General features: G+C 43.7%; 1 protein-coding gene across 11 annotated transcripts in view; it reads right to left on the bottom strand.

Moving 5' to 3' along the window:
* Positions 1 to 347: 347 nt before the first annotated feature.
* The window catches only part of adgrg6 (adhesion G protein-coupled receptor G6), a 72,957-nt gene continuing 53,159 nt past the window's right edge, over positions 348 to 20,145 (bottom strand). For all 11 annotated transcript variants that reach the window (XM_081602161.1, XM_081602160.1, XM_081602159.1 and 8 more), the window contains 12 exons: positions 19,602 to 19,745; positions 19,403 to 19,519; positions 18,617 to 18,662; positions 18,359 to 18,465; positions 17,790 to 17,917; positions 17,442 to 17,713; positions 16,125 to 16,215; positions 15,109 to 15,259; positions 14,866 to 14,998; positions 12,054 to 12,155; positions 10,126 to 10,281; positions 348 to 956 (listed from right to left, as the gene is read on the bottom strand). In XM_081602161.1, coding sequence (XP_081458287.1) covers positions 748 to 956; positions 10,126 to 10,281; positions 12,054 to 12,155; positions 14,866 to 14,998; positions 15,109 to 15,259; positions 16,125 to 16,215; positions 17,442 to 17,713; positions 17,790 to 17,917; positions 18,359 to 18,465; positions 18,617 to 18,662; positions 19,403 to 19,519; positions 19,602 to 19,745 — 1,656 coding nt within the window. In that variant the 3' untranslated portion in view covers positions 348 to 747. The remainder of the gene's footprint in view (positions 957 to 10,125; positions 10,282 to 12,053; positions 12,156 to 14,865; positions 14,999 to 15,108; positions 15,260 to 16,124; positions 16,216 to 17,441; positions 17,714 to 17,789; positions 17,918 to 18,358; positions 18,466 to 18,616; positions 18,663 to 19,402; positions 19,520 to 19,601; positions 19,746 to 20,145) is intronic.

Below are 20,145 nucleotides of genomic sequence, written 5' to 3' on the forward strand. Positions count from 1 at the left end.
AAGTCTAAACGTTCATGGCTAAATGAGGTCCAGATATTTATTTCTAATTCATGTTTTCAGTCTCATCTCAGTTAGATTTATGTAAATATTTATTATAATTAAAGTCCACCACCAGAAAAGACCCTCCATGCAGACCCTCAGCTGTGGACTCCCACCAAGCATTTTGAAAAATAACGTTTTCGCTTCTTACGGTTTGCAGCTGTTATATTTTTAATAATTTATTTTTGCAACAGCCAGTTGTTTCTCTGGCCATGAGACACTTTGTTCATTTGGTCATCAGAAAATCTTCTGTGTTGCATTAAAGCTGGTTTGTCATAATTTATAGAAATCTTGAGGACAGGACTAGATTTTAATGTCGCTGATTCTGTTTTAATGAGCTGAACTTGAACAAATATCTCGATCTAAATGATTTCCACATTGTAAAACTCCTACTACTTATACAATACCAAACAAACACATAAAACACAAGAAAACAATAAAATAAAACATGTTCCTTAAGATTGTAGGTGCGTTATAGGACGGCGGAAAGGCTGATCCATTTTCCCGGGCGGAAAAGGAAACGTTCCAGAAGACGTTCCCGGTCAGATCTGAAAAGCTTCCCCAAGCTCCTTTAGATTCAGAACAATCTCCTCTGGCAACAACAGAGGAACCTGAAACGCCTGAAGATGTTCCAGAACGAGGCGCATCCCAGGCTGAAAGCGAGTCGTGAATATTTACAAAGGTCTTCCAGAAGCTGGAGCTGCAGCTCTAGAGCCGGGTGCAGTTGGCGAAACTGTCGGACATGATGATGTTTTTGTAGAAGTTGTCGGTGCGCGTGGAGCAGTAATCTCTCACCTTGTCAATCATCTGACTGACAGGGAGGATGGAGGAGGAGGAGGAGGAGTTAGGCTCCACATCCGAGGAGGAAGAGGATGAGGAGACGCACTTGGGGCTGGTCTGGTTGGAGAAACATTTGTCTGCAGAGAAAGACGGAAACAAGACAGTTAGGAAGCAAATGTAAAAGCAGAGCAACGAGAACCATAAACCTGAAATAAACGTATGATTTAAAGAGTTATTACACTAAAAAAACACACCACGGTGTAAATTATGATAAAATCTGCTTTCAAAATCAACCAACAGGAAGGAAAGATCAGGAATGTGACTGAGGTCAGGATGTGTGAAAGAAACAGAACATATGTGCAGAGATGTTGTGCATCACCCATGAAGAGCTTCAGCAGGAAGTAACGTTCCCACTGGGAACGCTTCCGCTGGGAACGCTTATAACGTTCCCACTGGGAACGCTTCCGCTGGGAACGCTTCCTCTGTTACGCAAGAAAATATGAAAAACCACAAATCAAATCGTGGCTCTCATTTAGGAGTCATTAGAAAGAGAACCTCGGACCACCAGGTGAAGAAAGACCGAAGGGTAAAGAAGAATCACCAGTTGGTCTAAAATATTGTTTCTGGATTGTGGGAATAAAACCAGAGGAAAGAAAGTATGATAACATGCTGACCTCTAAGAGAAACTCTGTGGATCAGACTCAGACAAAAGTGAAAAAATGATCAGCAATATAAGATCTGCATGTTGAAAGTGAAATAATCAGATTTTAATCCATTTGATTAAAAACAAGCTCATGCATCTTGAAAACATATTTAAGCTACTTTTGAGTCATTTCAAGTATGCTAAGATATTTACACTAAAAGCTAAACCAATAAGGGCTGCACGGTGGTGCAGTTGGTAGAGCTGTTGCATTGCAGCAAGAAGGTTCTGGGTTCGATTCCCCGTCTTTCTGCATGGAGTCTCCATGTTCTCCCTGTGCATGGTGGGTTTTCTCCAGGTACTCCGGTTTCCTCCCACAGTCCAAAAACATGACTGTCAGGTTAATTGGCCTCTCCAAATTGCCCCTAGGTGTGAGTGTGTGTATGTATGGTTGTTTGTCTCTGTGTTGCCCTGTGACAGACTGGTGACCTGTCCAGGTGACCCCACCTCCGGCTCTCCAGCCCGGAATGTTAGCTGGAGAGGAACCAGCACCTCCCGACCCACTAAGGGAGAAGGGAGTAAAGAAAATGGATGGAACTAAACCAAAATACGGCCATTTGAAAACTGGCCTGGTAAAAGCTGACCAGCTTACCACAAACCAGTTTGGTTGTTGCCATTCTTTTAGAAAAATTCCCTCCTAAATGTGGCTTGTTGGTTTGAAGCCCTTTATTTTTCCAGAAGGGTTCAGTCCTGGAAGGTTTTGGAACCAGCAGATGAAACAGCCGAGCCAAAGGAAGCAGCCCTGCGTCGTGTCAAAGCTCAACAGCAGCAGCTACTCTCTCATATTTGCTTTTCATTTTCCAGCTCCCAGAGCCGGTGGATGTACGGAGACAGAGGGATTACACCTCAGCCCCTCTGGTCTGGACGGGAAGCAGAGGACGGGTGTACATCATCAACAAGGAGTGTCAGAGGAATAAATTCACTCTGCTGAACAGGTCTGATCAAACCGCCAGTAAAAACACGAGGAAAATGTTTTGAAACAGATTCTTTAACTCTTGTGAAAACCTTAAGAGCTTCGTTTTGTCTGAAGGAATGTTCTCAGCTCCACACGACACAGCTGGGGTCAGAGTTCACGTATGAAGCTAGCAGACCGTTTCTACCATCTAACAGAAATGGAAATATTTAGAATATTTGCAATCACTTCTATAGAGCTTGAGTAGAAAAACAGAAATGGAAAAGATGTGCTGCTGAAGGTGTAGGGGGTTCGTCCGGTAACCAGCAGGTTGACATCTTGGTCACTTTGCTGACGGGCAAAACGCTTCATCTGCTGTCTGAACCGTAACTGGAGACATAATCATGACCAAGATGGGCCAGGAAGCAGACCGGGTTATTTGGGATCATTTTAATAGTATGGGAGAGTCCAAAAACCTTCAATGTGTCTTTTCTGGTCTGGGATGAGTTACACTGCAACACACTGGATCACTGGGTCAAACTAACCATTTATCGATTCTCATCTAGTCAGGAGATAAACTCGTTAATTTAAAATATGCCCCACGTTTTATTAAATTCAAACACAATTAAAACTGGCTTAAGAAGAATAACATGAAACAACTGGAATTGACAAGTTTCTGCACACAAAAACTCTTAATCAGCCGTTTGTCTACATATTTTATTTTCACAGTACAGGGGAAACAGGTTTTTAGATTAAGTGAAGTCAATTTATTTGCTTTATTTTAGTAAATATAATTTGTGGTTCTCCCCTGTCATGTGGCCTGTAGGGCAACGTTCAGCTCTACAGGATTTCACCACAGTGACATCGTCAGTTTTAAGGGTTTATGTGCTTCTGTTCTTTAACTATTAGAACCGTATCACAGGATTCTAACAGTTGATAGATTTTAATAGTTCTTGTGGTCCGAGTCCATCGAAAACATCCTGCAGGAAACCGTGAAGCCAATCAAGACATTTTGGTTGGATACTTGCATAAACAGGAGACCAGGTGCCAAAGTCAACATGATTATTGGGTGAATTTCAGCAGAAAACTCATTAGCATCTCCATCTGTTTGCTAGACGCGTCAGTCTGAATTCGTACTAATAATGCTAAGTGAATGCATACCGGATCAACACCAGCTGCCTTTCCAGGTTTACATTTCTTGGGAATTTGTTGTACAACAGGTGCCAAGCAGTCGTGCTTAACATGCACATCTCCGGCCAAACCAAACACATTTAGTGTTCGCTGGGCCTCTTCCACCGCCAGCCTGATGCTGTCATACAGGCAGGAACTCAGTCAGAATCCTGCTGTGCAGAGAAAGACTTTGTTGGCAGTGGAGACGGAGATCTGCTGAACAAAGTCCTTCACATTTACCTCACAGGTTCGAATGTCTCGCCCAGTTCAACTGGGTTAAAGGCCTGAATCAGAAAATACATTTGTAGCAGTTTTTATTGGTTTAGGAAATTGTGACTTGTAAAAAAATGGTCTGATACTGGAAAATAAAAGCATATTTTCTTAAATTAGGAAGGCCTAAAAAACACTTTTTATTTGCTGCAGTTTGCACAAACTGACCCAGATTACAAAATGTGACCAACAGCTTCAGCTTCGGCATCAAAATGATGGAATCAGAATTTGACAAACATGAAAACGTGAATCCATGCCGGGACATTTCATCAGGACACTTTGTGAAAACTGAGCAATATTTAACAGCTCCAGCCAATGTGAGTGTTGATGTAGAAAACGTCCATCTGTTTCCCTTTAAAGCACTTTAAACTCAAAGAAACGTCTCCTGACTTGAAGATCACAGCGTACCCGGGTTGCCACAACAACAACAACGTTTCCTGGACTCTGATAGCATCTTCTGTTTGCGGTTGAAGCTCCTCAGATATAACAGGGAAAACCAGCGAGGCCTACATGTGTGCAGATCTCTGATCAGGCAACAGAAGGTGTTTTCAATCAGAACCATTAGGACACCAGAACAGACTGTCCTTCATGCCTCAAATGTGATGAACTGCACAAAGAAGGATAACCTGGTTCTGTTTTACTGTCGGATCAGCCAAAAAGCTGACATGACACCACTGAACAGAAAGGCAGCACGCTGCAAAGTTTGATTAAAATAATGTAAAAAACGTTAAATGAGCGATGTTTTTCAGTCTGTGTCCCCTGACTGTTGATCTGCAAAACTTCTGGACACATTTTTTCGTTCCCATCGCTGCCAACAAAACGACAGAGGCGTTTGGCGGTTGGAAAGTTTTTCAGGTCGTGCTTGGAAGTTAATCAGGTGTTAGTTCCAAAATTGTTGAGTGTTATTCCAGTGTGCTCATCCGTGGTTTATGAGGTTTAATCTGCGAAGTGGCTGAACGTTGACAGGACTCCCATCCATCTGGAAACGGTAACAGGCCTCTGTGAATGTCCGACCGTAGATCAGCCAACAGATCTATACGTTACAGCTCTGGTCAAACGGGACGAGTGACTCGGTCATAAATGGGTTTTAATGTGAGTTTTTCCTCCCAGGTGACCCAAAATGAGATGTAAGTGAAACATCTTCCTCATGATATGGATTGATCCAGCCGTAGGATTCCCAACAAACACATCCTCAGAGACGCAAAGGAGTTTTCAGAGCAGATTTGGTATCTGCTCCATTTGGGAAATTGTTGAAAAATATCCAAAGATTACACACCTGAACTGTGGTAATGGTATTTACGTCAAAGTGCATTGAGAATCACAATAATACATCTTTTCTGGTTTGGAAACGCCTTCGGATCCCCTAGAATGAGCCGCAGCGTGTCGGTGGGAGAGGAAAACCTGCAGGACCCAATCAGAGAAACGCAGAGCTGCAAATAAAGAATGAGGGGCAACAAGGGACGGGAAATGTAAGAATCTTGATCTCACTTATCGATTCTCATTGAGTTAGGAAATAAGCTCTTTAATTTAAAACAGGGATAAACTCAAAGCTGGTTTAAAAAATGAGAATGAAATAAGAATTCCTCATGAACGGTTTTGCATGTTTGTCTTTTCAGGGCTGAAGGTGTCTCCAGCTGTGGACAAAGTCCCTCCTAATTGTATTTATTGTCATTTATTTCACTAGTTTTTTGCGGTTCTGGGTCTCAGTATTACACTTTTACCCAAAACCATTCAGGTACATTTAAAACGTAGGGAAGAGGAAACTGACTGCACACAAAAAAACGGTGCATCCTGTTATTTACACATCAGAACACAGTTAATGCATGTATTATTTTTGGTACTAATTGCTTGCCATAGTTTCTCGCCACCTGAAACCCTCCAAGGATGACGGATTATTTAGTGAGGCAGAAACTTCAAGGTGTTCAGGTTCTTCCAAGTGAAAGTCATCAGGTTGACGGTTTTCCACCAGAGGGAGCAGCGGTTTGGGAATGAAGATGTTCCGCGCTGGAAGAGAAGCTTTCCGAGACACTGACTAGGAGAAAACATCGTTTGGAGGATCAGGAAGGTGCTGACCCGGTCTCCATGTTCTCCTACTTCAACCCAACTGTGTATTTGTGGAATGTGTTGGACAAACAAGCCTCTTCCAGCCCACCTGGTGATAAAAATCAGATACTGAGACTCGGGTGTTAATCTGTTATTTCTGACTGTTGTGTGGCGACGCAGTGAGAAGGAAGCCCACCGTGTGAGCTGCCAAACCAGCGGCGAGCCGAGCTGGACTCGCTTCCTGTGCTGTAAAAATGCCAAACTAAAGACAAAATAGGAATTAAATCCTCCCCAGCTGTACAAACCAAAGAATTGTTCAAAACTCACGTCCACGATTAGCCTATAAAAGTGTTCTGGAAAGGCACACAGAGGCAAATGAACGTTAGTGAAATTTATCTCTGATGAATTACACCTATTGTGAGCGAAACAAAAATTATACGTTCATTTACATGAGGAAGCCGTTTAGAGAAAATTAGATAATGATAAAAACTTAGTGCAAAGAAATAAAACCATCTGTTCTCACTTAAAGTCCAGCTGAAGTCACAAGCGGCCGCTAATTTCAGCTGTCAGAAGTGAAGTTAGAAACTCATCCACAGGTTTAATGGTCTGTAAACACAGATGGACACGTTCTGAAGTTAAAGCGCACGTTACTTTCTGCTTGAAACACTTTGTCTCCTGTCAACTGAGTGGATTTGGTGATTATTCCTTAGCTTGTGCCAATAAAACCCAAAGTACAAAGTGTACCAGAAAGGAAATCAAATAGCAAAAATAACCTCAATTAAATCAATAAAAATCAGAAAATTAGTTATTTACACGGCTTGGTTTTGGTCCTACTAGAACCCCCACAATATTTATTCCAAATGAAATTTAAAACTACATTTAAATTGACTGAGAGGTTTTAATAAACTCCCAAATCTGTTTCACTTCAGTAAAACCAGGAAAGGCAGGAAGGCTGAGTGTCTGCAGGCAACCAAAGACTTAGAGAAGATTTTTGTTTTGTTCTCATTGTAAGAGAATCAGATTTTATGACTCCATGAATTCATTTCTACACAGTAAAAATGCCAGTGTTGAATTAACACCCAAAAGTGTCTATATGTGTCCAAGTCAGCAGGTGTTAAATTAACACTTTTGAAAGTTTTAAAAAATTGACACCCATTTTTGTGTTAAATTAACAATTGGTCTATAAAACTGACTGAGTTTAAGAAAAGTTAAACTTTCCATTTCTGTGTATTGTTTCAATATTTTCCACTGGATTTGATTGATATTGACATCTTGTGGGTCAATTATTTACTTTTTTAACACCACATTATGTTTTGTGATCAACACTACACTGGTGTTAATTTTAATATATTTTAACAGCAGCACCGGTGTAAATGTTAATGTGACACTCTGTATTGTTGAATTTAACACCAGCTGACTTGGACACATATAGACACCTTTGGGTGTTAATTTAACACCAGCATTTTTACTGTGTACCAGCAAGATGTCAGTTAAAGTCATTCTGGTTTGATTGTGGAGCCTATTTTGCAATATTACATCATGTTTCATGTACTGGTCCAAATGCAAAAGAATTTAAAGTGAACACAGTTTAATTAATTTATGATAATAACTTATGGATCATAATCAATAATCTGAATCGTTTTAGGCTCGTTTGTCAGATTAACAGCAACTTTGGAAAATTCTCAATTAAAAGAACTTTTGGGTCACAACAATTAAAATTAAACATTTTAATTTAAATAATAACAGATTTTTGTAAAAAAAAAAAAAAGAAGTTGTGAATCATTTTAGATTCAAAACACAAAATTGGTCCCATCTGGATGTTTGTTGTCCTACTTTCTGCAAAAAATATTAAAGTATCAAAGACAAAAAAAATTATATTTGTTGTAAAAAAGATTTTTTAAAGCTTTAAAGTTGGAATGAACTGACCTACAGCAACATTTCAGAGCTAAAGTTTATCTGTTTATCTGCAGATTAAGCTCAGAAGCTGCGTTACGGTTTGGCGGCTCATGAAAGAATCGCAGAAATGACTCAAATGCTGCAGCTTTGGTGGAGTTTGGAGAGCAGATGTTTCATGTGATTCCAGCCAGATTAATTCACTCCCACTGGAGTTTATTTCATCCCAACATATAAACAAAGTTTGACGTCTTTCACATTTGGTGTTAATTCTAAAAAGTAAGCCCACATGATCAGTGACTGACTGATACGAAGCACGTCATTAACATTAGGCTGTTATTAATAATCCATAACAGAAAACTACTGAGAAAAAAACCAAAGCACCACACATGTTAGCAGAGATGCAGACCGGCAGTGGGTGTTTGTTTCTGCATCCCGGGACGCTCTGAGCGGGCGGAGTTTGGGCTTTCAAGCCCTTCAAAGCGTCTCGGGTTGGAAACAGTGTGACATCACAGCGAGCAGCCAATCACAACACACTCAGCGGGAGGCGTTTTCCCAAAACGTCTGATTCAGGACTTCTCATCCTGTGTAAAAGGCGAATCTGAGGATTTGCACAATTCAGATTCACTCAGAGGCGTTTTGGGAAACCTGAAGCGGATCACATGACATCATCTTTACCTCTGCAGGTGGTTTCCTCCTGTTAATGCTTTGATGAGCTTTCTACACACAGAGGCAGATACACACACACACACACACACACACACATGAGAACTTGCAGCAAAATGAACAGAACAATGTTTTCACACACAGTCTGGAAACAGGGACTCAGAAAACCTGGTTCCGATTTGATTGTTCTTAACAATCATCTACTTACAAAGAACAACTGCTGTGTTTTTTCCACTAATTCTAGCGTGGCGCAACGAACGTACTAGAGGAAATAAAAGGCTTAATTTGTCATTAGCAAAGTTTACTAGTTAATCAGCGTTAATGGGTGTCCAAAGAGGCTGTTTGTCTCATAATTGATGGCTTAGAACAATGAGATGTGAGTGTTGATTCTGCCTCAGCAGACAAAAGACCTCTTATAGTTAGGACTTTCCAGATGGAAACAGGAAAACGGAGAGGATTGATATTTAAAGTGGAGAAACAAAAGGATGATGTGCTGGATCAGACTAAACTGGACGGAGAACAAGACTGTGTGAAAACGGTTTAAATCGGATTAATAATTCAATGTTGGGAGGATGGGGAGAATAAATGGGAATAGAAAGCAGTTGTGAAGACTGAGGAAGATGAGTGGGATAAAACGGATGAAGAATAGGAACCAGAAAACAATGGATGAAAGAGGGATTATATAAAATATGATGGGAGGGATGATTGGGATGAAACATTAAGGAAAATGATCAAGTCGGGTCACAGAGGATGACAGAGGATGAGTGGGATGAAATGTGTGAAACCAAAACTGTTGTAAAGAAAGATAGGAGAACTGCTGAGATAAAAATGGTGTAAAAAATGACAAGGAGGATAAAAGGTAAGAAGGATGAGTGGGATGTAAAGTGATTTAACAGAACAATGAAGAGGAGGAGTGGGATGAAGCATTTTAAGGATAAGAGAGAGAAAAATGGGACGACAGGTGACAGAAAATGGTGAGAAGGAAGAATAGAATGAATCTGAGTCCTTAAGGATGATGAAGAGGATGAGTGGGATGAAATGTGTTGGGAATAACGAGAAGAGTGGGATGTAAAAAATGACGAGCGGGATGAGCGGGTCCAACACGTAAAGAAGAAGAACGGAAAGAAAAGACAAATATGGCGATGATAAACATGAAAGGAGGATGAAAGGGTTGAAAAATGGGCTGAATGCTGTGATTAATGATTGATGAGGAGGATGAGTGGGATGATTCACTGCCGGGTCTTATTCCCTGGCCGTTTTCCTTCTGATACAGTTTCTGATCGACTTTGGTCAAACCGCCCATGCATCATGTGTAATAAATTATTTTTTTACAAGGTTTAATTTTCTGTTTCTGACATTTTATTTTTGTAAAACACGATCGGTTATAAAGACTAGACAGAAAAGCAGAAACGCCCCCCCCAAAGATTGGTGAACTATTGTTCACTGTAGCTTTAAACACCAAAGTCCGACTGTGTGAACTTTGATTCCTTCCCTTGTTTCCAGACCTTAAGGTTGAAGGAAAAACGTTTATATCTGAGCTCATTTTCTCACAGCAAGACGTTCATTTAGTAAACTACAGTGTTCAGCGTTGTTCCAGGTTCTTACGGTCCTGTTTGATCTGTCAAGCATGAAAACACTTTCATGTGGGGTTCTCATTAGCCAGGCGTCTCACCTGTGTTCCTGTTTCGCTTGGAGAACGGCGTCAGCGTGGCTTTGGCCTTGGAGGTCCAGTTGATGGTGCTGGAGCCGAAGGAGCTGGAGGACAGCGACTTGGCCAGGTTGTCTGAGCTCACCTTCTTCGTGTTGTTGGTGGCCGTCTTACTCCAGTCTGCAGGAGGGAAACAGAACCAGTAAGCCACCATCACTTTCCACTTCTACCTGGAGTGGAAATTATTTTTCCAGGCACATGGAGCCAACTTACAGCATGATCAAGTAACTGCGTTACCTTCAATTGTTCTAAATATGATATGTATGTCAAATATGTCTTCCTGATTTCACAAATTGAAATTGGGGCTCTGTCTCTTTAAAAACTCCTGCTCTTCAGGGAGTCATCACAACATGGCTCCTCTGTTTACCCTTTAGCAACGTTTTTACCAGCGTTTCACTGAGAATCAGCTCAGTTCCACCAGGTGTTTGCTAATTGCTGCTGGCTAGTCTGAAGGAGCTGAGTGGGGAGGGCAGATGGACGCTGCAGCTCTGAGGAGGAGCTGCTATGTCCAGCCAGGCATTTTGGACAGCTGACTGGTTGCCATGGAGATTAAAGGCTTTCTCAAACATGCATGAATGAATTAAGGTAAGACTTCAGGTGATGAGGGAATGAATTTATAACATGATGTAAAGCTCAAAAAGGTTGCTTTTACATGATGCTGCCCCTTTAAGGGTGCTGTCTGAAACATTTCTGTGTAAATGTGCCTGATTCTTGGACCGGTCCTCTTTGGGTTGAAGGATGGATACTGCAACCAAATGTTCCTACTGGTTACAACAGGTTGGTTGGCGTCAAACATCGAGGCTCCGCCCACTTTAGTGGAAGCTTCAGTTTGTCTTGGTTCTTGTTCACAGATTTTTGTCAACCATCTAATTCTGTTGGTCTGCAGACTGAATGCTCATTCTGTTCAAAGGTTTATTTGCTATTTTAGCCTGAATAGTAGATTTTATTCTTCTTCCAGACTAAATTAATCATCAATTACCCATAACTCTATTTAAACAGACCAACATCCCGGTGGTTGGGTACGGTGGGAGATCTGTGATGCTCCGGGTCTGTTTCTCCTCCAAAAGAGAGAACATTGTTACAGTCCATGAAATCTGTAAACTCCAGCATATATTCAGTAAAAAACAGGTGGAATCTGAAATTTGAACATCTCCAGACCCAAATCCTCAAAGAAAAGAGATGAGAGAAGAGAAAGAGAGAGAGCAGGACTCTGTTCTGAAAGAGTTTGTCCTGAAGTTGCTGGTTTGATCCCGGCTTCTGTCAGGCAGCTGTAGCTACTATCCAGTAGCTCCCCCACATCAGCGTGTGAATGAGACGTAGAGTGAAGTGCTTTGGGGTCACGTTCAAGTTCAGGCCGTTTACCGTGATCAAAGATCAAAGATCCCTCGCTCTGTGTGCTCCAGTTTTGGACAAAGTGAGTCAATGAGTGGAAAGTTTGGGTAATGTGGAAAGCAGCTTTGGTTTTATGTCCAGCTGAGACGCCCAACAGGTCGTTGTTTACTTCGCTGTGTTCATCCCACACACACAGGCAGGACAGGAACACGACCGTGATCCTGGCTGAAGGAGGAATTCCTCATTTCTAAGGCGATGACACAAAGTTAATAAGGAATTTTTTCAGTATGAAGTCAAACTTCATGTTGGATGTTCACAGTGTTGTTGAAGACAGCGTCCTCAGATTGACTGCACCTGGAGGACATTCCTCTCCCTGAGAGACGGCTGCATTTTATCTGCCTTTATTAGCTGCAGAGCCGAGGTGACTTAGGTTTTATTAAACTGTCCTTCCCTTGTTTTTCTCACAGCTCTGTGAACCTGGCAGCAGCCAGGCAGACAAATCCGGAGGGCTTCCTGTGGGGAAACGAGGCAGGTGGACGGACGGACGGACGGACGGATACCTGAGTTTTCTGAGAGCCTGTAGGGGCCACAGCAGAGGTATCTTCTCCACTGCTTCTGCACGTTTTCCTTCAGAGCGCAGTGGAAGATAAATATGAAGAGACCTGAGAGGAGAAAAAGAAAAGAACGTTTCAGGTTGAAGCGACTTTTTATCATGTCTACTGAACATGAAGCGAATTTTAAACTGAATAAATGAATAAATGATGAGCTGCAGAACAATCTGAACAACCAGATTATAAAAATATGACAAGATATTTTCACATGAGACCAAAGAGCCAAAAGATCTCACTGGATGGATGGATGGATGGATGGATGGATGGATGGATGGATGGATGGATGGATGGATGGATGGATGTTCAGATGGATGGATGGATGGATGGATGAACTTGACCCACTACCACTGAAATCCTCTCAAGATTAAAATAATTTTTTCCTCCCTCATTTAGACCGTGAATGTTTCGATGCTCTGAAGTTATGAGCCGTCGGTTCGGTTCAGTTCAGTTCAGTTCAGTTCGGTGTGGTTTGGCTCAGTTCGGTTCAGTTCAACTCAGTTCGGTTCGGTGCGGCTCAGTTCGGTTCGGCTCAGTTCAGTTCAGTTCGTTTCAGCTCGGCTCGGTTCGGCTCAGTTCGGCTCAGTTCGGTTCGGTGCGGTTCGGTTTGGTGCGGTTCAGTTCGGTTCGGTTCGGTGCGGTTCAGTTCGGTTCGGTTCGGTTCGGTTCGGTTCGGTGCGGTTCAGTTCGGTTCGGTTCGGTGCGGTTCAGTTCGGTTCGGCTCAGTTCGTTTCGGTTCAGTTTGGTTCGGCTCGGCTCAGTTCGGTTCGGTGCGGTTCAGTTCGGTTCGGCTCAGTTTTTTCTCAGTTCAGTTCAGTTCGGTTCAGTTCGGCTCGGTTCAGCTCAGTTCGGTTCGGCTCAGTTCAGTTTGGCTCAGTTCGGTTCGGCTCGGTTCAGCTCAGTTCGGCTCAGTTCGGCTCGGTTCAGCTCGGTTCAGCTCAGTTCGGTTCGGTTCGGCTCGGTTCAGCTCAGTTCGGCTCGGTTCAGCTCGGTTCAGTTCAGTTCGGTTCGGTTCGGTTCAGCTCAGTTCCGTGTGGTTCGGTTCGGCTCAGTTCGGCTCGGTTCAGCTCAGTTCGGTTCAGTTCAGTTCCGTTCGGCTCGGTTCAGCTCAGTTCCGTGCGGTTCGGTTCGGCTCAGTTTGGTTCGGTTCGGCTCAGTTCGGTTCGGTTCAGTTCGGTTCGGTTCGGTTCGGTTCAGTTCGGTTCAGTTCAGTTCCGTTCGGCTCGGTTCAGCTCAGTTCCGTGCGGTTCGGTGCGGCTCAGTTCGGTTCGGCTCAGTATAGTTGAGTTCGTTTCAGCTCGGCTCGGTTCGGCTCAGTTCGGTACGGTTCGGCTCAGTTCGGTTCGGTGCGGTTCGGTTCGGTGCGGTGCGGTTCAGTTCGGTTCGGTTCGGTGCGGTTCAGTTCGGTTCGGTTCAGTTCGGCTCGGTTCAGCTCAGTTCGGTGCGGTTCGGTTCAGTTCGGTTCGGCTCAGTTCGTTTTGTTGCGGTTCAGTTCGGCTCAGTTTGGTTCGGCTCAGTTTGGTTCGGTTCGGCTCAGTTCAGCTCGGCTCAGTTCAGTTCGGTTCGGCTCGGTTCAGTTCAGTTCGGCTTAGTTCGGTTTGGTTCGATGCGGCTCGGTTCGGCTCAGTTCGGTTCGGTTCAGTTCGGTTCGGCTCAGTTTTTTCTCAGTTCAGTTCGGTTCGGTTCGGCTCGGTTCAGCTCAGTTCGGTGCGGTTCGGCTCAGTTCGGTTCGGCTCAGTTCGGTCCGGTTCAGCTCAGTTCGGTTCGGCTCAGTTCAGTTTGGCTCAGTTCGGTTCGGTTCGGTTCGGCTCGGTTCAGCTCAGTTCGGCTCGGTTCAGCTCGGTTCAGTTCAGTTCGGTTCGGTTCGGCTCGGTTCAGCTCAGTTCCGTGCGGTTCGGTTCGGCTCAGTTCGGCTCGGTTCAGCTCAGTTCGGCTCGGTTCAGCTCGGTTCAGTTCAGTTCGGTTCGGTTCGGCTCGGTTCAGCTCAGTTCCGTGCGGTTCGGTTCGGCTCAGTTTGGTTCGGTTCGACTCAGTTCAGTTCAGTTCGGTTCGGCTCGGTTCAGTTCGGTTCAGTTCAGCTCGGTTCGGCTCAGTTTGGTTTGGTTCGGCTCAGTTCGGTTCGGCTCAGTTCAGTTCGGCTCAGTTCGGTTCGGTTCGGTTCGGTTCGGTTCAGCTCAGTTCGGTTCGGCTCAGTTCAGTTCGGCTCAGTTCGGTTCGGTTCGGTTCGGCTCGGTTCAGCTCAGTTCGGCTCGGTTCAGCTCGGTTCAGTTCAGTTCGGTTCGGTTCGGCTCGGTTCAGCTCAGTTCCGTGCGGTTCGGTTCGGCTCAGTTCGGCTCGGTTCAGCTCAGTTCGGCTCGGTTCAGCTCGGTTCAGTTCAGTTCGGTTCGGTTCGGCTCGGTTCAGCTCAGTTCCGTGCGGTTCGGCTCAGTTCGGCTCGGTTCAGCTCAGTTCGGCTCGGTTCAGCTCGGTTCAGTTCAGTTCGGTTCGGTTCGGCTCGGTTCAGCTCAGTTCCGTGCGGTTCGGTTCGGCTCAGTTTGGTTCGGTTCGACTCAGTTCAGTTCAGTTCGGTTCGGCTCGGCTCAGTTCGGTTCAGTTCAGTTCGGTTCGGCTCAGTTTGGTTTGGTTCGGCTCAGTTCGGTTCGGTTCGGCTCAGTTCGGCTCGGTTCAGCTCAGTTCGGTTCAGTTCGGCTCGGTTCAGTTCAGTTCGGTTCAGTTCGGTTCGGTGTGGCTCGGTTCAGCTGTAACGGCCGTCTGGACTCAGGACCTTGCAGGGAGTTGAAGATGGTGAACAGGTAGGTGAAGGTCAGGTAGACGGGTCCCCAGGCGAACAGAGCGAAGCCCCAGGTCATCCCCAGCAGGAAGGTGAGGCTCACCACGCTCCGCAGGTTCCGAAGAATCTGGACCACAAATAAAACATTCAAAGTCGTCCTGGACACATTAATCTCATCACCAAAACCTGACCTGACCGGAAAACGTTCAGCTTTATGTGGAAACATTGAGCTCGGACCTCTTCTCGCAGGGTGCGGTTGCTGCGTTTGCCGTTGCGGCCGCAGATCTGCATCATCACCACGACGAACATGGCCACGTTGAGCAGGAACACCAGGCAGAAATAACCAACGCAGGTTGTGTAGAAAACGCTCTTCTCCTTGATCCAACACCTGAGAGGAAACATGCAATGCAGGAAACACCTGCTAAGTCTGTGGCGGCTGCGGTGAAGTTTACCTTCAGTGAAATTCAAGTCGAGAGGAAACAATAACTTCTACAGCAATAAAACTTAATTTAAATTAGATGGATGGATGGATGGATGGATGGATGGATGGATGTTTAGATGGATGGATGGGTGGATGGATGTTTAGATGGATGGATGGGTGGATGGATGTTTAGATGGATGGATGTATGGATGGATGTTTAGATGGATGGATGGATGGGTGGATGGATGTTTAGATGGATGGATGGGTGGATGGATGGATGGATGGATCTTTGGATGGATGTTCAGATGGATGGATGTTCAGATGGATGGATGGATGTTCAGATGGATCTTTAGATGGATGGATGGATGGGTGGATGGATGTATGCATGGATGGATCTTTGGATGGATGGATGTTTAGATGGATGGATGGATGGATGGATGGATGGATCTTTGGATGGATGTTCAGATGGATGGATGGATGTTCAGATGGATGAATGGATGTTCGGATGGATGGATGGATGGATGTTCAGATGGATGGATGGATGGATGGATGTTTAGATGGATGGATGGATGGATGTTCAGATGGATGGATGGATGGATGGATGTTTAGATGGATGGATGGATGGATGTTCAGATGGATGGATGGATGGATGGATGTTTAGATGGATGGATGGATGGATGTTCAGATGGATGAATGGATGTTCGGATGGATGGATGGATGGATGTTCAGATGGATGGATGGATGTTTAGATGGATGGATGGATGGATGTTCGGATGGATGGATGGATCATTTACGCATTCTGGTTTTTACCAGACAGGAATGTTGGTCTTACATCATTGCTGAATCATCGGTGTGGTTATTCAAGACGCCGTAGTAGTCTTTATTCGCCGTGACAACGATTCCCACCAGCACTGCAGGTAAACCTGGAAGGAAGCGCAGAGGAAAACTTTTACAGTTTAGGATTTCTGGATGAGTTTCTGACGCCGGCCTGTTGGATGCATCGCCTCCGTCCGAAAGCTTTTGGAGTAGCTCAAAGTGGGAATTGTTGCTCACGAAGTGAACAAATCCTTCCTTCCCTGATGTTTTGGTGAATGCAAATAACTCAGAGCTTTCAGTTGACAGTTTGGGCTCCTCCATCCATCATCCCTGCTTTTCAGCTTGCAGTGCAGCCCATAAAAGGCCTTTCCCAGTTTCTAATGTTTCCAGTTGTTCTTCCAACGTTTTACACATTCCTGCATTGATGAGATGGAGCCATGAGGACTTCCAGGTGTCATTAGTCCCAATCTTCCTGCAATATGACTTCCCTCTTCTATGCTGTTGGGATGCCAGATTTTAAACTCATATTTTTAGATTTATCAATTAATTTTTTAAATGCAAAATTAAAGTTTTTTTATTTATGAATTTATAGGAGAACATGGAAAATGAAAAACGTGGGCGGATATTTATCAGTGATGTCCAAAGTCAGAGGCCGGAATCCTGCATGTTTCAGGTCTTTTCCTGATTCACCTGAAATAGGTGATGGTTCAGAACCAGGACTGGACCTGGGAGGAACCAGGACTGGACCTGGGAGGAACCAGGTCTGGACCTGGGAGGAACCAGGACTGGACCTGGGAGGAACCAGGACTGGGCCTGGGCACTCAGGGATCAGGTTAAAGCTGAACTGGCCTCCTCACCCAACAGTTTAGAAACGGTTTAAATGGCACTACAGCAAATGGAGTTTTGTGTTTTTCTTTGTATGAAACTTTCAGTGACAAATTTAACAGAACATTTAAGTTTGTTTCTCATTTATTAGCCTGTTTTTTTGCTGTAATTTTAATGCCACTAGATCTGAACACATCTTTACCAACTCTACTGAAAAACAGACTTAGTCACGCTCAACTAAAATGGAATAAATATAGTTAATAGTTTTTAAGGCAGATCTGGAAAAAAACTACTAATATCTGCGTTTCCACTAACAAGAATTATAAAAATACGTTTGGTTAACAAAAATACATCAGTTTAGAAAACAAAGCCGTTTCTTGCTAAGTTTTTGCACTAGAATGAAGCGGCTTTTTTATTTTTGCACATCACATAACTCCAAGAATCAGCACCGGTTGGTCACATCTCAACTTTCAATGAATCATAAGCCTATAAAACATAAAGAGCTCACCCCATCCCACGATGCAGAACTTGAGGATGTATCTGCGTATGTAGGTGTTGAAGACTTTGACCAGAGCGATGTACATGTGCACCGACTCCAGGCCCATCCAGGTGAAGGACGTCAGCAGGAAGTAGTGCAGCAGGACGGCTGCAGAGATGCACAGCCCCTCGCTGTAGACCATACTGGCGAGCCAGCCGTCCAACAGAAACACGATGTTGAGGAACAACAGCGATGTGCTCAGGTTCATCAGGATCTTAGACGGATAATCCCGTCGCAGTTTCCTGGGAGGATGGAAAAAAGAACGTTTAGTTGATTCTGTGAATGGTGGTTATAACTCCAACCGGCGACTGGACTCACTCGAAGGCGATGTAGGTGAGCAGCGTGGCAGCCGAGCAGATGGCCGAGATGCCGCAGCCGATGTAGGACAGGAACGTCAGGACCTTCTTGTTCTCTGGATCGATTATAAAGGAAGTCTGGGAAATGTCCTGCAGGGAGTCAGAGACAGAAAACTCTTCAGGATTTCTTTTCACTGCTGGTTTATTTTCCAGGCTCGAGTTGGAACACAAACAGAACTCCAGCCTGCTTCTGCCTTTGTGAGTTTAGTTGTTTTGCTCACTATTTTTAGAAACATTTCTTAACTAAAGAAATGTTTCTTAATGTTTGAGACATTAAATGACCTCAAGAATCCACTGGAATGTTCTCAAACATCCTCACAGGCCAGGAAGATGAAAGATGTGATTTTGTTTTCAGAATGAAGTCTGAGGTTAGAAGGTAAGATTTATATGCTCACAACGTTAACTCTGACTTCTGGCTGCAGGACTTTTCTTTTTGTTTGTAATGTTTATGTTTGTTTGAGGAAACAGCTGTGAATGTGAACAGCGACGTCTGATAGGTGCGTCCTGATCCCAGTCTGTGATGCGTCTCACCATCAGGATGCCGAAGTGGGTCAGGTGGTTGCAGAGGCAGATGGTTCTGCTGGAGGTCGACTCTTTAGAAACGCTGCAGCCGCGGTTATTCCAGCCTCCATCGCCCCCTGGTGGCGAGCAAACAGATTAAAGCTGTTGATTCATTTATCATTATTAAATAAAATTAGATAGTTTTCTTAATATGATTTGTTCTGGAGCTTAACAGCAAGTAGAAATATTTGAATATGAAGCAGAAAAGATAAAACTGAAGCGACTCACTGTTCATGCTGAAGTCCCAGAAAACACATTCCCTACGCGACGACGCCTGGCAGGAAACGGGAAGAAACAGCTCAACAAAAAAATAAAATACAAAAATAGAGTAACATTTTCATTTATACTCCAAACCTGAAGGGAAAAAATGTCTGAAAAACGCACTGAGACGGAATATTGATAAATGAAAACCACAAAAAGGAGTTGAATTTAAATAAAAATCATTTTAAAAATTAGATGAGACATTAAAACCAAAACCAAATAAATTACTGAAGAAATAAAAGAACATGTCTTTTAGGAATTCAGCTTGAAAATGTTCATAATGATTAAATCAATCACCTGTTCACAGAGTCTGGTTTTGAAATATAACACTTAAATATGAACCAAAAAAAAAAATCACAGCAAAATTATACATTTTGAGTGAATAAATAAAAACAAAGACTGATCCATTATTAATTAAAATAAACAATAAAAACAGAAAATGTAAAATAAAGACAAAAAGAATATTCAGCTTTAATAAAACAAACACAGCATAGAAAAGCAAAACAAACAAAAACAATATTTGAGAATAAAATAAAGGCAACTAGAATTAATTAACATAATTAAAACACCAACAATGGAATAAAATACAAATTAAAATTAATTCTAATAACTCAAATTTTGCAGCCAACTGGTTCAGAATAAAATATTTGCAAAAAAAATAAATCACAAGAAATATTTAAAATGAAAAAAAGTATAAATAGGGTAAAAAATAAAGAAGCATAAAGTAAAAATAATTGCAGTAAATAAATGCACCTGGTAAGACAGATGTGCGATCTCGATCTTCACCGGATCCTGCAGGTCCGTGATGGAAATGTTCCCGACGCTGCTGGACACCACGTAGCTGTTCAGAGACAAACCTTTCTGCTCTTTCTGGGGACGAAACACAGACAGAGACACGTGAACCTGCTGCTCCCCTCGTCCTCACCGACGAAGCTCAGCCCTGCCGTCCTACCATGAAGAGGCTGGGGCTGCTGAAGAACATGAAGTTGATCCTGGACAGAGACGAGCGGCTGAAGACGTCCGCAGAGACGCCGGACAGCAGCGAGGCGGGAAGCGTGACCTGAGCCAGCGGGTTGGCTGTCCGGTCGAACTCGATCTGACACAGGAAGGACTCAAGTCAGAAAAGGAAGAAATACAATAAAAACAACATATACACCTATTTTAAGAGGCTTTTCTCCATCCATCCATTCTCTTTACACCTTTGTCCCCTAATGGGGTCAGGAGGTGCTGGTGCCTCTCCAGCTAGCATACCGGGCGAGAGGCGGGGTCACCTGGACAGGTCGCCAGTCTGTCGCAGGGCAACACAGAGACACACAACCATGCACACACACACTCACTCACACCTGGGGGCAATTTGGAGAGGCCAATTAACCTGACAGTCATGTTTTTGGACTGTGGGAGGAAACCGGAGTACCTGGAGAAAACCCACCATGCACAGGGAGAACATGGAGACTCCATGCAGAAAGACTGGGAATTGAACCCAGAACCTTCTTGCT

Source organism: Poecilia reticulata, chromosome 21, assembly GCF_904066995.2.
Source record: "Poecilia reticulata chromosome 21, P_reticulata-male-v2, whole genome shotgun sequence".
In the NCBI taxonomy this organism is placed as follows: Eukaryota; Metazoa; Chordata; class Actinopteri; order Cyprinodontiformes; family Poeciliidae; genus Poecilia; species Poecilia reticulata.